At 37.3% G+C, this 20,421-nt stretch overlaps 1 protein-coding gene across 1 annotated transcript in view; it reads left to right on the forward strand.

Moving 5' to 3' along the window:
* The window catches only part of CTNNA3 (catenin alpha 3), a gene marked incomplete at its 3' end in the record, with an annotated part of 1,944,816 nt that overhangs the window by 1,413,225 nt on the left and 511,170 nt on the right, over positions 1-20,421 (forward strand). The window contains exon 9 of the mRNA XM_007940725.2: positions 6,293-6,385. Coding sequence (XP_007938916.2) covers positions 6,293-6,385 — 93 coding nt within the window. The remainder of the gene's footprint in view (positions 1-6,292; positions 6,386-20,421) is intronic.

Here is a 20,421-nt window from a genome sequence, read left to right on the forward strand (position 1 = left end):
TTGTACTTCAGGATAAATCTTGAAACATTTTTTGTGATGATGAATGCCATGCCATTCCTCTTCAATTTATCATTTCCAGCATAGTAGATCATATGGTTATCCTATTCAAAATGGCCCAAACCGGTCCTTTTTAGCTCACTAATTCTGAGGATAGAAATTTTCGTGTGTTCCATTTCACTTTTGACAACTTCCGATTTTTGTAGATTCATGCTTCATATATTCCATGTTCTGATTTTCAGTGGTTGTTTGCAGGTGTTTCTTCTCATATTGAGTTGTGCCACTTCAGCAAATGGAGGCCCCAAAAGTTCTACTTTATCCGTATCATTAAGGTAGGCTCTATACTGATGAGGCAGCTCTTTCCCAGTCATATTCTGAGTGCCTTTTGACCTGAGGGGCTCATCTTCCAGCACTGTATTGGACAATGTTTCAGTGCTATTCATAACATTTTCCAGTAATATATCAGACAGTGTTTCACTCTTATTCATAAGGTTTCCACTGGCCAATTCTTTGAGAAGTGGATGGCCTCTTCCTTCTTCTGAGTATGTCTCAGTGTGGAAGATCCACCAAAACCAGTCCATCATGGGCACCCCTGCTGGCACAGCCTGCAGCCTCACAGCAACACTCAAGCCACCACAGTACGACAAACCAACAGACCAGTTCGTCTCCCTTATCTGTTCCAACCACTTGGCTCACTTCCTGGGTTTTCCCCTACCTGTTCCTGCTGGCCTTGTCTGCCACTGCTCCCTGCCACCTTGGGGACTTGTTTCCTGAGTATTCCCATTTTCAAACTTTTCTCTACTTTCTCAGGTAGTATTTTAGGTCATTATTTCTTGTCTCTAATTTGTGAAACTTTTCTCATGTATTTCTAGTCTCTCCCATAAATATTTCAGTTTCTTTTCTAGTAGATTTAGCCCCTTTACCTTAATCTTCAGGCAGGAGTGTCTATTCAACAAATGAAAATCAACCAAGGTCTGAGTTATATCTGGGAGCTGTATATGTGGGAAACAGTATGTCAAAATCACCTGGGGAACTTTAAAAAATCTAATTACACATACCATGTTGTTGTTGTTGTTATGTGCCATCAAGTCGGCCCTGACTCATAGCGACCCCTCCTTGGGTTTCCAAGGCAGTATCACTAACCACCCCCATTTCCACTCATTCACATATCTAACACATTAAAATCTCCTAGGGAAGAGTAAGTGGATTTTTATTTTAAATATCTATTTGCCTATGATTGTCTTTATCTTATCCCTGAGTTGAGATCACTAATATACAATTTCTTTATGGGCTCTTTACATTATTTTTGTTATTAAAGATATTTGACATTCTGTATTCTGTGACCACTATGGGAAAGTTGTAGAGAGAAAGATTTCACTTCATTATAAGGAAGAATTTCATAATTTTATAACTTTGGACTGTCCTACAATGGGAATATGCTGCCCTGCAAAACAGTAAATTCTCTGTCTCTGAAAGTGTTTACATGGGAGTTGCATGACCATCTGCCAGGGAGGAAAATGAATGGACATGAGGCAGTGAGTGACCTTTTTCCCCACTGTGGAGAGCTGTGATACACAATGATGTGATATAAAAATTGATTATGTGAGCTATATATGAACAATACGAATATAAAAAATGGAAATCTCAACCAACATCAAAGTTTACTTCATGTTCCTGCAAAATCCTATTTAGTGACAGAGGGAGTGATTCATGATGAATAGCTGTCCAAATAGTGAATTCATTAGTAGCAATGATACCATCTCAGTCTACGATGACTGAGAGGGCTACTACTGCTCCTGTGATTTCAGATAAAACTTGATACCAGAATGTTAAAATACAGCATGCTGTGGTTTTCATTATTTCATTATTTTTCTTTTAACATTTTATTGTGATTTGGATGAAAATTTACAGACTGAATTCATTTTCCATTCAATAGTGTATATGAATTTTTTTCAGTGACATTGACTGCAAACCCCATTATATAACAACTCTTTTCTTACTTCTTCCCTGTGGTTATCTTTTCTCTGTGTCCTTTCCTGTGCATTCTTGTTTTCTGAGCTTTAACCCTTGTGCAAAGGTTTTCATTATTTTTAACATAGAGTCTCTTTACCAGACTAGAACAAAGTTATGATGAAAAGCAAAGTGAAGCCTGTAGTGTAGTAAGCACATTAACTTAAGGGCCATTGATAACATCCTCAATCCCCAAATATCTCCTCATTGCTTCCATGATTACCATTAGTGAGTTATTCTTTTAGGTTAAGTGTGTCCATATCTCTGACCTTTTTTGAAGAGAAGGGAAGGAACTAGCCAAGCTGGCAGAGTTCTACAAGTCTAGGTTCCAGAGCAAAGGATTCTCACCTGAGACCATGGATGGGCGGTAATGGGCACCGTGTTCTATGCCAACAGTTTAGCAGATAGAAAAGGTGTCAGGAAGATACAAAATTGGGATACAGAAGCTGAAATGGGGGCCAGGAAGAGAAGAACAAATGTCAGAAGGGTAATGAAAACATGACTTAGTTTGGGAATTACCTAGCCAGGCTTTGTTGCCTACCACCTTTTTTTTTTTTTTTTTTTTCCCAACAAAGATAGGGTGCTTGGTTCAGCCAAGATTAAAGGTCCTACAGTGGTACATGTGGCATGTAAGGGAAGACAAGCTGCTGAGAAGGGGAGAAGAGCTGCTGAGAAAGGGAAAAGCTCAAGAGAAGGTCCTGAAGGCAAGCTTCACTCCCTTCTTGGCGACATGGCAACATGTTCCTCTTTGAAGGGCTTATTTTTACTCATTTGTTTTTGTAATTATTAGACACAGAGTCAATAATTATGTTAAGGATATGATTTATTCTTTGGTAAAAATGAAAAAAACATTGTATATACTGGTCTTTATTTTTAAAGTAAAATCATAAATTTGCCTCAGTGACTTTGATTCCATTTATTTAGGATAATTTAGACTCTGCTTACCAAGGCTTGGCTGAGGATATAGCATAATATCAATAAAAAGTTTGTTTACTCATTTCAATGAAGACAATTTTGTGAATTCTTTAATTCATAGTGACATAAAGAACACACATGTATCCCTGGTCTCCTTCCTGTAATCCGTTTGTTTGAGTGTGTGTCCTCTCTTTTTTTTTTTTACTTTATTTTCCTACCTATACAATGGATGATTGGAGTCAGAGGTCAGAAATTGGTCACCTATGAACTTAAGTAAGCCAATAGACTGTTAGTTTGGCCAAGGCAGTGATTGTTTGTCTTTCTTTTTGTTTTATTGCCTTTAGGCAGGGAATGAATACTCATATTTCCCTTGGGATCCATCACTCTGCCCCAGCCCAGCACTGGGTTACATCTAGTCTTTATAGTCATATTCTCTGCATGGCCCCTGAAAGCATTTGAGTTTGTGGCTTTGAGGTTATAACATCTGTTGAATTTCCTAAGTTCCAAAGGTTTTAATTATACAAAACCTCTGAGAGACTGAATGTTCACTCACACTCACCCCACATCAAGCAGCAGAGAAAGCAATAAACTGGAAGGAAACTCATCAATGGTGAGGGCTACAGATAGTGCTCTGTCTGCATATTACTTCATTTAATCCTCAAAGCTTCTCAGAAAGGTCAGTATTATCATACCCATTTTATAGGTGATAAAACACACCCAGAGAAGTTAGTATCTTGCCTATGATCAGAAAGCTTATTAATTGTGGCAGTCAGATACAAAGCCATGCGTGTCTGACCACAAATCCTCCCTTTGCCTAAATTTCACTTTGTTGTTGTTGTTTGCTGTCGAGTCGACCCCAACTCATAGCGACTCCTCGTTGGGTTTCTGAGGCAGTATCACTACGGAAGTAGGATTGTCCAACTTTCCTTCCAAGGAGTGGCTGGTGGGTTTGAACCGCCAGCCTTCTGGTGAGCAGTCAAGTGCCTTAGGCACTATGCTACCAGAGCTCCTAAATTTCACTTAGTGGGCTGAAATTTACATAAGGATCTCTTGAATAATGAAGCTTTACACAGATTTTTGAAATATCTAAGTTAGATAAACAAAGGATGTCAGATGTCCAAATATTTGAAAATATTTAACAACAGGGTATGTTTGCATTCTGTGTTCACTGACCAGTAGGGAGTTAGTTGCCTTCATGCTGGGCTTGGGAACATATTTGGCTGCCTGAAGAACTACACAGAATTTAGGAATAATGATTGCTAGAGGAAATTTGAGTTTCATTCACACATTGATGTGACTTTGGAAAATATGTCACAAATCACTCAAACTAAAGATGTAAGGAGAACTTATTTCTGTCACTTTAACTTCTCTATTTTGTCAAAGAACAACAGTTATAAATTCAAGCTTATTTGTCCAAGTTGTCACTAAAATGTAACATGCCTTAATCTGAAAATAGTACTTGATTACCTGGAAAATTTACCTGGCACAGAACAGTTCTGGTAATGAGAAGCTCAGGCACGTAGAGAGATGGCATAAATGGAGACAGAGAGAGCCTTACAATCATTACTAATTGAGTAGAAAAACCTTTGTTGTATTGTACTTGCATTTGAGCATTTTGTAAATATTAAGTTTGCTAATATAAATTGAGACTTCATGTTGAGAATGATTTCCACGCTATGTTAGTCAGTGAATTGGTTTGCCTTAAATATGGCAGTTCTCAAATCTAGTACAAGATTTTTTTAAAACAAATGAAAACAAAATGCAAATATATTGAAAAATAAATTAATCAACTGAAAAGTGTCTACATGTGACACTCTTTTTGTAATTTTTGAACTTTGGATTAACTCACATTCTTCTGATTTGATCAAAGCATTGGACGAAGAATTTATTTTTTTAATTAAAACCAACAGTGGTCACATTTACAGGTAGATATTTTCTGCAAGTGTAGTGAAAATTCATATAAGATGTATTAAAGCAATTAGACTGCTGAGTTTTATTTCCGTGAGTGTGGTTTGGGGGTGGAGGAGAGGGGCTTAGAAACTCCTGCCCTTTTCAAATAATTCACAAATGCGCTAATTATGTGTCAGATATGAAAGTTGAGGTATTGTGACCTTCAAGCCAACAAAAGACCTTTTCAAGTAAGCCATTTCCATGTACATTAATAACGTGAACAATGCCCTTTTAAAGTTAAATAATATATGACTGTTATTTCATTATATGTAAATGCAAACCAAGGAGTTACTTCACTATTGACATATTAACAGTGATGCCATTAAAAAAAAAAAAAAAAAAGACTGCAAATCTACTTAAATAACATTTTGTGGTACTCTTAAAGTAGCAATCCAAAGATATGTTTGTTCATTTTCATTACATGTGGCTAATGGGCCAGTTTCTTAGCAATTGAATATATGTTGGGTTTGAGCTGTAAAAACTGAGGTGTGTTAAAGTATATAATAATTAACAGAGGTATTAGAAAAATTGGGGAAAAATGTTATAAAAACTATTCTCCTGAAGTGAGGAAGGCAATGAAGTGTTTTGTCAGTCAGGGAAAACACTGCTTCGGTAAACAATCAGTCACTGTGTTAGCAAGAGGAGTGTTGAGTAAGAGTAGGGTCAAAGGAAGGAAGAAAAATTCTAAGCTCTTTCTCCTGACTCTTTCATGGTATAAATGTATTTGTCACTATTGGACAGAAGATAATTATTTCAAAAAGTACTACACTGGAAAGAGTGTAAGCCTCAAAAACTATAATGTATAAGGAATTTAGGTGTCTTTAGCATTTGAATCAAGTCAATTGCCGAATGTCCAAGAATTTGTAGTAGAAAATCAAGGACAGGAAGAAAAATTTAATTATCTTGTCTTTGTCCAGTTTTGTAGTATATTTGATGCTAAAGAAAACGTGAAAAGATACAGTCGTGCTTCATGTAACTTGAGAATGCATAATCCGACCCCTGGAAAATAATAAAACAATTATAAACTTAAACCGCAATCATATGAGATTCCAAGAACCTATTGATATTCAATACAGAGCTAAACGTTTTTTTTTTTTTTTTTTTAAATCCCACAGGAAATCCTTATAGTTGACTTCTTATTATGGGTTAGATGTTGATACCAAGAGACTGTGGGGTTTACTGATTCATTCATCAGTTTTTCCTCTTGCTTTAAACAATTCTCTAGGGCTCTTTGTTGTTATTTCTTTTACTAGATTCTTTGAATACTTGTATAAAACAGATATTAGTGATGTTTATGAGAATGCTTGCTGCTGAGATTTTTAATGCTCCTGTACATGCTCTTACTTGCCTAAGGTAACAAGTGTTTTTACATTTATTTGATTATTTAAAATAATTTTCGTTACGTTTTATTTAATTTAAGGTGGCAAATCTTGCTTGTTCCATGTCGACAAATGAAGATGGAATTAAAATTGTCAAAATTGCAGCCAATCACCTAGAAACTTTGTGTCCACAGGTAAGAAAACTAAGTTAATATCTTCCTATTCATTAAAATATTTATACAAATTATCTATATAAGTAATTATTATGTTTTATTACTGTTATTGTTATTATTTATGTTATATATTGTTCTTGTTACGTACCATCAAGTTGGACCCAACTCATAGTGACCCCTCCTTGGGTTTCTGAGGCAGTATCACTATGGAAGTAGATTGCCCCATCTTCCTTCTGAGGAGTGGGTTTGAACCACCAGCCTTCTGGTTAGCAGTCAAGTGCCTTAGGCACTTTGCTACCAAAGCACCCAATATATAAACTAGTAGAAATAATAATGTGTGTGTATATATATATAATGCTATGTACTTTCATACATGGAAAATGTATTAATATAATTTATTTTAAAAATAGAGGATTGAAGTGTCCTAAGGCCACAGTTGGAGCTTTGGTGGCATTGCAGTTAAAGCATCTGAGTGCTAACCAAAAGATGGAGGTTTGAACTTACCAGCTGCTCTGTGGGAGAAAGATGAGGCAGTCTGCTTCTGTAAAGATTTTCAGCCTTAGAAACCCTATGGGAGAGTTCAGCTCTGTCCTAAAGTGTCACTATTAGTTGAAATTGACTCCATGACAGAGTCTTTTTTTTTTTTTTTTTTATGGTCTAGGTTTATTCTTTACTTAGCATCAGTTTTCTCTTCCTCTTGTGGATAATTCTGAGAGATTTGATGTTAGTTTCAGTTAATATTCTCTTAAGTAGTCTGAAAATTTTCAAGTACCTTTGAAAATGGACACACTGAATCATAATTAAATGATCCTAATACATCAAACTGGGAGCTCTGGTAGCATAGTGCCTAAGGCACTTGACTGCTCACCAGAAGGCTGGTGGTTCAAACCCACCAGCCACTCCTCGGAAGGAAGGTTGGGCCGTAGTGATACTGCCTCGGAAACCCAAGGAGGGGTCGCTATGAGTCGGGCCGACTCTACAGCAAACTACAACAACAACATTACAAATCCTGAAATATTATAATTCAGAAAGATTTGAGAGTTAAGTCCTCTTATTTTATGAATAAACAAACCAAAGACTAGAGAAATCAATTATACAGGTAATATTTGTAAAACAATAGTTGTTTTAGGGAACAAAACAGAATGCTGATGAAATCTCATTAAAAGCATGGAAAAACTTGAAGCAAGCTTTTACTACTTGACATAATAAAATACATTTCTTTTCTGATAAATGGTTTTGCTTTGGAATATTTTATGAAATATTTTTTTGATAAGAGATAATACATTATATGATATAATATTTTGCCAGGATACTTTCAAACATGATCTCATAATATTAAATGGCAACTTTGGTTGAAAAAAACATTTTATTTTAAAAACTGATCACTGAGCTACTTTTCACTAAATATGAGGGTTATTATGAATAATCCTTTGTGTTTCATGTCTTTATAAAAGGTGACTTACCTTATTTGCATGGATGCACAAAGCACCCCTATTCATACAGTATTGTGTATTCTCGAAAAGGACTGTCAATGGATGGAAAATGTGGCCTTCCCTAAAAGGCCATACTGAAAAAGGGAGAGTTTGAATCAAAGCAGAAATTTATCCAGCTGATTTGCTTTATTTTTTTGTGATTATTTCTTGAATGTCAAATGATTTTAAAGGAGTGGCTTTATTTCTTTTTATCAGAGGAGTTCATGGGTTTGAAAAAGTCAAGAAATGCTGCCTTCTTATCAGTAATTCAGGAATTTCTTAAAATCCTAACGGCAAAATATTTTTAGGGAATTATTTCTAAATGACTGATAGTATTGAAAGGCACTCTGATGCTGTAGTGGTTAAGGCATTTGGCTGTTAACCAAAAGGTTGGTTGTTCAAATCCACCAGCTGCTCTACATAGGAAAGATGCAGTCTACTTCTGTAAAGATTCACAGCCTTAGAAATCCAACTGGAGTTGCTGTGACTCAGAATTGACTCGATGACAGTGAGTTTGGTTTGAATAATCTTAAAACAATGAATCAGAGTACACATAACATAATCCTAATTACCTTATTTTACAAGAAATAAGAACTAAAATGGATTACCTTATTTTACAAGAATAAGAACTAAAATGGATAAATATTTCCTAATACTTTGACTTCTAAAAGGAATCTAAAACATAACATAGCCAAAATGGAACGTTTGATTCCTCCGCTCCCCACCTCTTTCTGTTTCTTCTTCAGTGTTTCAGATTTTCGTTAGACACATTTACCCAGTTGCTCTAGCTAAAAACCTGGGATTTTTCCTTGATTCATTCAGTAACTATGTATTAAATATCTACCATTTTCTAGGTGTTGTTTTGTGTATCTGGTAGCAAAGAAAACCAACAACAGACAAAAGTCACCTTGAAATGCAAGCTATTTTTTTTATATATAGCTTAATCAGACCTGTACAATTTTTAGACTGTGCCAGTCTGAAATCTACCCAATATTATTTTCCCTTTTACTCATTAGATCTCTAACTATCTGCCTTTCTTTTTGTAGAACACAATAAATTCCATCCCAATAGATAGACATCACACTTTGTGCTTTCCCAATGCTCTTTTCCCGTATGGTCATTTGGACAGCTTCTTTTATGCTCAGTTTATGAGATCACAATTCAAATATCATCTCCTCAGAGATCTGTCCCCTAAATATCATTGCTGTATTATAGAAGCATATTTATTTTTCCAGTTATGCTTTATTGCAGAAACATGGTTATTTGTTTTAGGGCCTATATCAAATCTGAAATTATGTTTTATATTTATTTATTGTGTACTTTTCACACAAAACATAAAGTTAATGAAGATAATGGTTTTGTCCTTCATAATCACTACTTGTATCCTCAGTACCTAGCAAAAATATACCACATATTTGATGTTCAATTAATATTTGTTCAGTATATAAAAGAATGATGGAGATTCTAGAATGGATACATAGAGGGTAGTGAGGCTTTGACATCTTTTATGATATTCCTATCATGGAATGTCTTATTTTGACAATATGAAAAGAAAATATGACAGTGTAATTAGTTTGAATTGTAACTGATGAAAAAGTATCCTTAAAATGGTTGATTAAGGAATAGATGCTAACCGAGGATAAAATCTCTATTAATAGGATAAATTGATCTTCTCTTGGCCTAGTCAAATTCAATGATTTACTAGTGATTTTGAGAAAATATAGAATAATTAATTATTTTTCAACTTTGAAGTTCAAAGTAAGAACCTGAATACCCATCAATATATGAATGGATAAACAAAATGTAGTACACACTCACGATGTGATACCACTCAGCTAATAAGAGAAATAGTCCTGATACATACAAAAATGTAGATGGAACTGGAAGATGTTATGCTGAGTGAAATAAGTTAATCACAGAAGGACAATTATTGTATAACCTCACTTTTATAAAAAGACAAGAAAAGCAAATGCATAGAGACCAAAGTTTATTACCGGTTACCATGGGAGGGAAAGGTGGGTAGGGGAGAACAGTAATGACTATGAAAATATTGCATTGATTAAGAGTAGAGTTACACAGCCAATTATGTAATTTCTATGAATAAGTTATACACCTGTATAAAGTTGAATTGGCAAAAGTTGTGTGATAGATATATTTATAACAATGACCAAACAAAAAAAGTAGTAGCTGCTAAGGCTGCTTATGTACAACCAAAAGCTTCATGAGATTTGGTTCCTTGATTTGGAGGTTTAAACCAAAACCAAAAAGGAGCGCTGGTAGCATAGTGCCTAAGGCATTTGACTGCTAACCAGAAGACTGGTGGTTCAAACTTACCAGCCACTCCTTAGAAGGAAGATTTGGGCAGTCTACTTCTGTAGTGCTGCTTATGTACAACCAAAAGCTTCATGGGATTTGGTTCCTTGATTTGTAGGTTTAGGGTTATTGTTTCATTGGACATCTCAGTTAAATGGCCTGTTGATATGTGTATTGATTTTGTTCTACCTCCTTGTTTGTTGCATCATGCCTGGAGTCTTAAAAACTTGCAAGGAACAATCCAAGGCACAACATTTTTTCTCTGTTTTTCTGGAACAACAAAGGAGAAAAAAGAGTTAGGAATAGGAGGATGGCAGGGAATGTGTGGCTAATTGCCTCTATGAATAACTGCCTCATTTGCCATAAGACCAAAAAAAATGGATGGTGCCTGGTTACCATTATGGAATATTTTGTTCTAAGAAGCCATAGAAAAATCCTGATCAAAAAGGGAAAAATGCAGAACAAAATTTCAAATTTCCAGGGACTCTAGACTTCATGGAGCCATGAAGCTTGGATAACTCATAAAGCCATTGCTCTGAGATAACCTTTAAACCTTAAACCAAACATATTCCCTTACATCTTATTAAACCCAAATAATAGTTTAGCTTCTGAAGCAAAAAATGTCTGCCTTAAGTGTTATGCTTTTTTAAGAACTATCTATATGGGTTCAAATTAACAATAGCTACTGGAAAGATAGATAGGAACCTCTAGGGTGACAGTGAGTTTATGTTAATGAGGGAGGAATAAGTTAGTAGTAAAGGAGAGTAAAAATTATTATACAACTCAAAGAATATAATCAATGTCACTAAATGGTACATGTAGAAACTGTTAAATTGGTATTCAATGTTTTTCTGTGTATATTCTCAGTACGAACAACTATATATAACTATATATATAATATATATAGATAGATAGATATAACAACAACAACATATAGATAGATATTTAAAAGAAGATTAAAAATATATATAAAATATACACAAATATACACAAAGGTCTCAAAAATATGAATATTCTAGCATAAGGACTAAATTAAATATAATAGGTATAATAAAAATCCTATCTATTGGATACTGTCTTAGGATTCTCTAGAGAAATAGAATGTGTGTGTGTATGTGTGAACATGTGCACATGTGCACACACATACACACACATGTGGGCTTTAAATATACATATACAGAGAGAATGAGAGAGATTTATTTTATGAGATTGGCTCATGCAATTATAGGGACTGGCAAATCCCAAATCTGTAGGTCAGAGGACAGGCTGAAGATTCCTGCAGGCTTGTGTCCTATAGTCCATCGGTGAGGTGATGGGAAGAGTGAAGTGTGAGCAAAGTCTGGCAAAATGTTCATTTATAGCCTGGATGCACCAAGAAAAGTCCCTCTTTCCTCTAAAGGCCTTTAACTGAGTGGTTGAAACCCACCCAAATTATGAAAGGTACTGCTTTATGTAAGGCCAACTGACTTAATCACACGTACTTAAAACTAGTGTTTGACCACACAACTGGACGCCATAACCTGGTCAAGTTGAGTCATAAATTAGCCTTCCAAAAACCAAAAAAATAAAAAAACAATTAGGGCTCTCAAGTGAGATCTGACTCATATCAACCCCTCTTTGGGTTTCTGAGGCAGTATCACTATAGAAGTAGATTGCCCAACCTTCCTTCTGAGGAGTGGCTGTTGGTTTTGAACCGCCAGCCTTCTGGTTAGCAGTCAAATGCCTTAAGCACTACACCACCAGATATATCCTCCTAAATCATACATTCAAACTATAGTGTTGGCAAAGAATATATCATATACCATGGACTAATTTGTTGTTTGAATGAACAAATGCATCTTAAAAGAAATATAACCAGAATGTTCCTTACAAGTGAGGATAGCTAGATTTTGACTTGCTTGCTTTGGACACATAATCAGAAAAGACCAATCACTGGTAAAGGATGTCATGTTTGATAAAGTAGAAGGCCAATAAAAATGAGGGAATCCCTCAATAAGATAATTGACACAATAGCTATAACAACAAGTTCAAATATATCAATGATTATGGGAACACAAACATAGCAATGATTCAGTGATCCAGAAGGTAGCACAGGCCTGGGCAGTGTTTTGTTCTGTTATACATAAGATTTCTATGAGTTGAAGCCCAGTCCATGTCAACACACAGCAACAAAGGTTTAGAGATTTTAGTTGATGGTAATCTTAATGTGAATCCACATACTAGTATAGTTGCCCAAAAAACTACTGTGATTTAAAATATTTTCATCAAATAATAAATTCTAAAACAGTTGTTCTCAACTTCATCCCTACGTCAAATGATTCTTAAAACTTTATTACCTACTTAGGGTCTGCACTCTGAAATCTTGAATTAATAGGTCTGTCACACAGCCCAGTTGTGTGTGTGTGCATGTTGGGGTTCCATATAAATTATTTTCATGACCCCACCCCAACAAGGGTGCCATACACCATATTTACATTATTAGTAAGCTATCAGATCCCCGCTGTGGGCCACAAGTACCTCATATTTGCATAATCCCACCCAGTTATTTGGTGGGAGTTACAAAGACTACAGCTGTTGTTGTTGTTAGGTGCTGCCAAGTCAGTTCCAACTCAAGGCAACTCTATTTAAAACAGATTCTGTGCCATCCTGATCCTGTGCCATCCTCACAGTCATTGCCATGCTTGAGCCCATTGTTCCAGCTACTGTGTCAACCCACCTCATAGAAGGTCTTCTTTTTTGCTGACGCTCTACTTTAACCAGTATGATATCCTCCTACAGGGACCAGTGCCTTCTGAGAACATGATCAAAGAACAAAAGATGAAATTTGGCCATTCTCACTTCTGAGGAACATTCTGGCTACATGTCCTCCAAGACAGATTTCTCCATTCTTCTAGTAGTCCATGATACATCCAATATTCTTTGCCAACACCACGATTCAAATGTATCAATTCTTCTGCAGTCTTCCTTATTCATTGTAAGCTCTCACGTGAATATGTGGCTAATCATAACACCATGGCTTGGGTCAAAAATGCTTTAATCTTCCAAGTGACTCTTTACACTTTAAAGAAGTCTTTTGCAGCAGATTTGCCCAATGCAATACATCAATTTCTTGACTGCTTCTTCCATAGGCATTGATTTTGTATTCAAATAAAAGGACCATATTAAGTAATTCACTATGCAAAAGGCCACCCCCAGGCTCTTGTAGACATTGAATATTTCATACTGGAAAGATTACCTTTACCCTCCCAGTCATTTTAAGTGTAAGCACACCCATGATAGCATGTAATCCAGCCACATCTTGCCTTTATCTCCCCTAGTTTTATAGCCGATTTCTAAATTGCCCATCCCTATCAAATGAGTACTCTGAGGAGACAAGTGTGTTCCTTGATCTGAAGAATCTTGTTTCAATTGTAACTTTGAGCGTCTGCATTCATAAGCAAAGTCCAGTCCAGAGCAAACCATCAAATCATAGCAATTTACACCAGCTCACAATTTCAAGCATCTTCCTCTTTATTCAATCAAGTTCTGGTCAGCTCATTCCTAGACATCCAAATTATGTCAATGGGTACCAGCTGTTGGCTCAGAGGTCCACACAACTGCCTGTACTTCAGAACAACCAGTCCCTTCTCATTCTCTCTCTCTCATCCCTAGCCCCCATAGGCTAGGTCAGTAGCCACTACCCCCCGTAGACTCAGGACTCCACACAACTCCTTGTACTTCAGACCAGCCAGCCCTTCCTCTCTAATCCCTAGTCCCTGTGAGCTAGGTCAACAGGTGCCAATGGAACATATGCAAATTAAGCTCATCTCTCTATTGTTGTACCTCCCCACTTCCATTTACTGAGTGGACCAAGATAATTACCACAGGTGGACATACCAGGCTGTCTATTCACCAGCTCCCTTTAACTTCTGGTCCTAGAAGGGGGTTCCTTTGATGTTGTTGTTAGGTGCCATCGAGTTATCTTTGACTCATAATGACCCAGTATACAGCAGAACAAAACACTGCCTGGTCCTGTCTCAGCTCCATGATTCTTGCTATACCTGAACCCATAGTTGTAGCCACTGTGTCTGTCCATCTGTTGAGGGCCTTCCCCTTTTTTGTTGACCCTCCACTTAACAAAGCATGATATCCTTCTCCAAGGAATGGTCCCTTCTTACATTATGACCAAAGTAGGTGAGACGATGTCTGGCCATTCTCGCTTCTAAGGATCATTGCAGCTGCACTTCTTCCAGGACAGATTTTTTAGTTCTTTTAGTAGTACCATGGTACTTTCATTATTCTTCACCAATGCCAAAACTCAAAAGCATTGACTCTTCTTCAATCTTCCTTATTCATTGTCCAGCTCTCACATGCATGTTGTTATTTGTTGTTGTTATTTGCCATAGAGTCGGCCCTGACTCCTAGCGACCCCTCCTTGGGTTTCCGAGGCAGTTATCACTACGGAAGTAGGATTTCCCAACCTTCCTTCCGAGGAGTGGCTGGTGGGTTTGAACCGCCAGCCTCCTGGTTAGCAGTCAAGTGCCTTAGGCACTATGCTACCAGAGCTCCCCTCACATGCATATGAGGTGATTAAAAATACCATGGCTTATGTCAGGTGCACCTTAGACTTCAAGGGGATATCTTTGCTCTTCAACACCTGAAAGAGGTCTTTTGAAGCAGATTTGCCCAATGCACTGTGTCATCTGATATCTTGACTGTTGCTTCCATTGGTGTTGATGATAGATCAAAGTAATATGAAGTCTTTGACAACTTCAATCTTCTCTCCATTTATTGGATTACTGTTTATTAGTACAGTTGTGAGGATTTTTGTTTTCTTTATATTGAGGTGCAATCCATACTGCAGACTGTAGTCTTCAAACTTCATCAGTAAGTGCTTCAAGTCATGCTCACTTTCAGCAAGCAAAGTTGTGTCATCAGCATATCACAGTTAGTTAACAAGTCTTCCTCCAATCCCAATGCCATGTTCTTCACATAGTGCAGCCTTTTGGATTATTTGTTCAGCATACAGATTGAATAAGTGTGCTGAAAGGATACAACCCTGACACACTCCCTTCTCTACTTTAAACCAGGCAGTGTCCCCTTGTTGGGTGTGAACGCCTGCCTCTTGGTCTATGTACAGGTTCCTGATGATACAATTAAGTGTTCTGCATTTCTCATTCTTCTCAGCGTTATCCATAATTTATTATGATCCACACAATTGAATGCTTTTGCATAGTCAGTAAAACACAAGTTAACATCTTTCTGGTCTCCTTTGCTTTGAGCAAAGATCCATCTGACATCAGCAATGATATCCCTTGTTCCACATCCTCTTCTGAATCCAGCTTGCATCTCTGGAAGTTCTCTGTCAATATACTGCTGCAACCGTTTTTGAATTATCTTCAGTAAGATATTACTTATGTGTGATATTAATAATAATATTTGATAATTTCCACATTCTATGGGATCTCCTTTCTTTAGAATGGGTACAAATATGGTTCTCTTCCAGTCAGTGGGCCAGGTAGCTGTCTTTCAAATCTTTTGGCATAGCTGAGTGAGTGCCTCCAAGAGGGCATCCATTTGTTGAAACATCCCAATGGGTATTCCATCAATTCCTGGAGCCTTGTTTTTCGCCACTTCCTTCGGTGCAGCTTTGACTTCTTCCTTCAATACCACAGGTTCTTGAACATATGCCACCTCCTGAAATGGATGAACATTGACCAGTTCTTTTTGGTACAGAGACTCTGTGTATTCCATCCATCTTCTTTTGATATTTCCTGCATCATTCAATATATTGCCCATAGAATATTTCAATATTGCAACTCAAGGCTTAAATTTTTTCCTAAGTTCTTTAAGCTTGAGAAATGCTGAGCATATTCTTCCATTTTGGCTTTCCAACTCCATGTGTTTGCACATTTCATTATAATAATTGACTTTATCTTCTTGAGCTGCTCTTTGAAATCTGTTCAGCTCTTTTATCTTGTCATTTCTTCCATTTGCTTCAGCTACTTTCCATTCAAGGGCAAGTTTCAGAGTCTCTTTTGACATCCGTTTTGGTCTTTTCTTCTTTTCCTGTCTTTTCAATGACCTTTTCCTTTCTTCATGGATGATGTTCTTGATGTCATCCCACAATTCTTTTGGTTTTCAGTCATTGGTGTTCAATACATCAAATCTATTCTTTAGATGGACTCTAAATTCAGGAGGGATATAGTCAAGATCATACTTTGGCTCTTGTGTACTTGTTTTAATTGTTTTCAACTTCAACTTGAGCTTGCATGTGAGCAATTGATGCTCTGTTCCACAATCAGCTCCTGGTCTTGTTTTGGCTGAAGATGTTGAGCTTCTCCATTGCCTCTTGCCACAGATGTAGTCAATCTGACCCTTGTGTATGCCATCTCTTGAAATCCATGTATACTACCATTTGTGTTGTTGAAAAAATATATTTGGAATGAATAAGTCATTGGTCTTGCAAAATTCTGTCATACGATCTCCAGCATCATTTCTATCACCAAGGACAAATTTTCCAACTCCCGGTTTCTTTGTTTTCAGCTTTTGCATTGCAATCACCAGTGATAATCAGCACATCTCGATTGCATGTTCAGTCAATTTCAAAACTGCAGAAGTTGGTAAAAATCTTCTATTTCCTCAACTTTGGCTTTGGTAGTGCATAGATTTGAATAACAGCAGTATTAACTGGTCTTCCTTGTAGGTGTATGAATATTATCCTATCATGGACAGCATTGTACTTCAGGATAGATCTTGAAACATTCTTTGTGATGATGAATACCATGCCATTCATTTTCAATTTGTCATTCCTAGCGTAGTAGATCATATGATTGTCTGATTCAAAATGGCCAAAACTGGTCCATTTCAGCTCACTAATGCCTAGGATATCAATCTTTATGTGTTCCATTTCATTTCTGATAACTTCTAATTTTCCTAGATACATACTCTGTATAGTCTATGTACTGATTATTAGTGGAAGCTATTATTATTAGAGAAGCTGTTTCTTCTCATTTTGAGTTGTGCCACATCAGCAAATGGAAGTCCCAAAAGCTCTACTTTACCCTTATCATTAAGGTTGGCTCTACTCTGCTGAGGCAGCTCTTTCCCAGTCACATCTTGAGTGCCTTCCAACCTGAGGAGGTCATCTTTCAGCACTGCATCGGACAATGTTTCAGGGCTATTCATAAAATTGTCCAGTAATATATCAGGCAGTGTTTCACTGCTGTTCATAAGGTTTTCACTGGCCAGTTCTTTGAGAAGTGGATAGCCTCTTCCTTCTTCTGAGTCTGTCTCAGTCTTGAAGCTCTGCTGAAATGTGTCCACCATGGACTACCCTGCTGGCATTTGAAACACCAATGGCATAGACTACAGTCTCACAGCAACATCCAAGCCACCACAGTATGACAAAACTGACAGACAAGTTCATCTCCTTTACCTTTCTACCTGGGTCTCTCCCCATTTTACCTGTTCTGGCCCTTGGCCCTGGCTGATGGGTATTTCTTTCTCTTGCCTCAGTGTATCCAACTGGAAACCACTTGCTAGAAATTAAAAAAGCCAGTCATTTGTTTTCTGCTGGTCCTTCTTTCAAATGCAAATATCTTGTTCTCTTAGCAGTCCTGGGTGGGTCTGCATGTCTTTTCAAATGCAAATTTCCTGGGTGGGACTCAGGTTTTTCACCTAAGTTATATTCTTGAAACAAGAGTGTTTCTTCCAGGCATATCCTACCTCTCTTTTTACCATATCCAATCAGGTATTGGCTAAAACAAAATTACACACTCTGTAATCTATAATACCCAGTATTCCTTTCTGTCATACATTTAGGTTTGTACTACAACACTAGGAAGGAGAAATATTCACTATCCACAATACATTCAAATGCACACACAACCCTTTTTAAAACATTCCAGTTTCATATTCTCTTCTCTACCCCTTGACTATCTTCCCATTCATATGCATATAGTCTTGGGCCTCTGACTGGGTGGAATCAGTTGACCTTGGTCCACTGTGAATCATCTCATGTAATCAGCCTGGCTTTTGCCCCAAGCCACTCCAGGTGTGGCTTTTCTTCCCTTAGCTGCAGTATACCATTTCTTACTTCCTTTCAGCCATTACAAGTAACACCCAAAATAACTACCTAAGAATCAAAAGTTTAATTTCCCATGTCCCTTCATTTTTTCTCTTACAAAATCCCACGGCTTATATGAGTCTGAAGTCATTGCAACAAATCCCACTTCTGATGCCAGCTGTAACAATGGCATGGGGATGGTTTCATCTGACATTCTGTTACTTCTCAAAGGGTGAGGAGAATCAAGATCAACTGCCCAAGGCTGAAACCCATGAGGCAGAGGTCAGACATGCCTCCACCCTACGACAGTTTAACAATTCTGACACCAACTGTCCCTCCTATAGCACTCTCAACTTCTCTGCTAGTTTTGATAATTTGTTTCAATGACCACACCGAATTCACACCAATATTCACAATTACAGGTTTTCATTAGGGAGGTAACAGGTTACAGTTCAGGATCAGAAATGACTCAGGATACAGTTCTTTGATCAGGACAGCCTGTTCTCAGCTGTGCCACAGGCAGGCTTCTCTCTGGTCCTCAGCCTTTCAATCCCATGACCCCCTGGACTCTGCCCTGCTTGGACAAGTGTTTCAAAGCTCTTTAGGTCTGCAGATAAATGCCCAGAGGCATCTCACTCCATCAATAAGCCTAAGCTTTTTCTCCAAAGTCCTTCAGCTTTCTCACTTCTTGGATCAGAAAGCCCATTGCTCTGTCTCCTGCCAGCCGTCCTATTGGGTGTCCTGTTAGTTCTCCTGGTTCTGCTGATGCCATTTACCTGTCACTGCTTGTTGGTGTGTCGGCAAAGTGTTACAGCGCTCTCTCTCTATCTCCTGGATCAAGGAGATTCATTGCAAGGACATGCTCCACTCCTAGTTCTTATTTCTTAATGGTAGTGCCCTCCACCCATTCTACTTCTTTGATAGCTCATTTGAAGTCTAGTGGCATGGCAAAACTGACCAATCCCCACATTTGTCTTCCATACACCTTATTGTCATGATCTCACCACCACAAGAGTGCCATGCACTTTATTTACATTGTTGTTGTTATTTGCCATTGAGTGGGCCCTGACTCCTAGAGACCCCTCCTTGGGTTTCCGAGGCAGTTATCACTACGGAAGTAGGATTGCCCAACCTTCCTTCCGAGGAGTGGCTGGTGGGTTTGAACCGCCAGCCTCCTGGTTAGCAGTCAAGTGCCTTAGGCACTATGCTACTAGAGCTCCTTTATTTACATTACTAACAAGCTATTAAATTCCTGTGGTGGGCCACAAGCTCCCCACATTTGCATAGGCCCACCCAGTTATTTGGTGAGAGTTACTAAGGTTATAGCTAGAAGGGCCATATTAAGGAATTCACTGCACCACAACCACATACATTTAAACTCAAGGATGGTGACTACTTGATCAATCTTGGAGGGCACAAGCCTTGGGTGAGAAATTGGCCTAGAAGCCATTGACCGATCAATCCTGTGATCCTCTAATAGATATGCCTGTTATATAAGGGAATGGGATGTGATCTGGATAATGGCATTGTTGGAGTATTGTAGCTGTTTGAATAATTACACTCAGACTAGTGGAAGAATAAAGCTCTTTATAAGGCTTATTTTGTTTCATTTTAACAAAAGACTTGGAAGGATATTTTTTAAATAAACATATTTGCATATGGCATAAAACTAAGAAAGAAAGAATCAGTGTTCTAAAATGTGTTGATGATTTGGACTAATGTTTGATAATGCTTAATAAGGATAAATATAAAGTCAGGGGCTTAAGTTAAAAGAAATCTATTGTACAAGAAGTTAAGAAAAACTTATCAAAAACACCTGGGACATCTGTAGTTGAAAGGAACAGTTGTTAATTTGTTCAATGAATTCTAAACACTGGTCCCTGAAAGTATTTTCATAGTTGATAATGAATTTATATTAGGACAGTTGGCTTTTTTTATAAAGTGAAATTTGACTTTTTATTCAGATTTTTTTTTTTTTTTTACTTTCTACTTTTTCATATCAATCAAAATATTTAGGAAGTAAAAGAAAAGTGGGCAATAGTTTTTCATATTTTTATTTCTTGGCAAAATTAAAATTGCCCAACATCTCCCTTCCTTGCCTTCTTTTCATTTATTTATTTATTTATTTATATTTATTGTGATTTGGGTGAAGATTTACAGAGCAAATTCACTTTCCATATAGCAGTTCACATATACTTTGTCTCATGTCATTGACCACAGTTTAC

Source organism: Orycteropus afer, unplaced genomic scaffold, assembly GCF_000298275.1.
Source record: "Orycteropus afer afer isolate SDZICR_OR568_19922 unplaced genomic scaffold, OryAfe1.0 scaffold00070, whole genome shotgun sequence".
NCBI lineage: Eukaryota > Metazoa > Chordata > Mammalia > Tubulidentata > Orycteropodidae > Orycteropus > Orycteropus afer.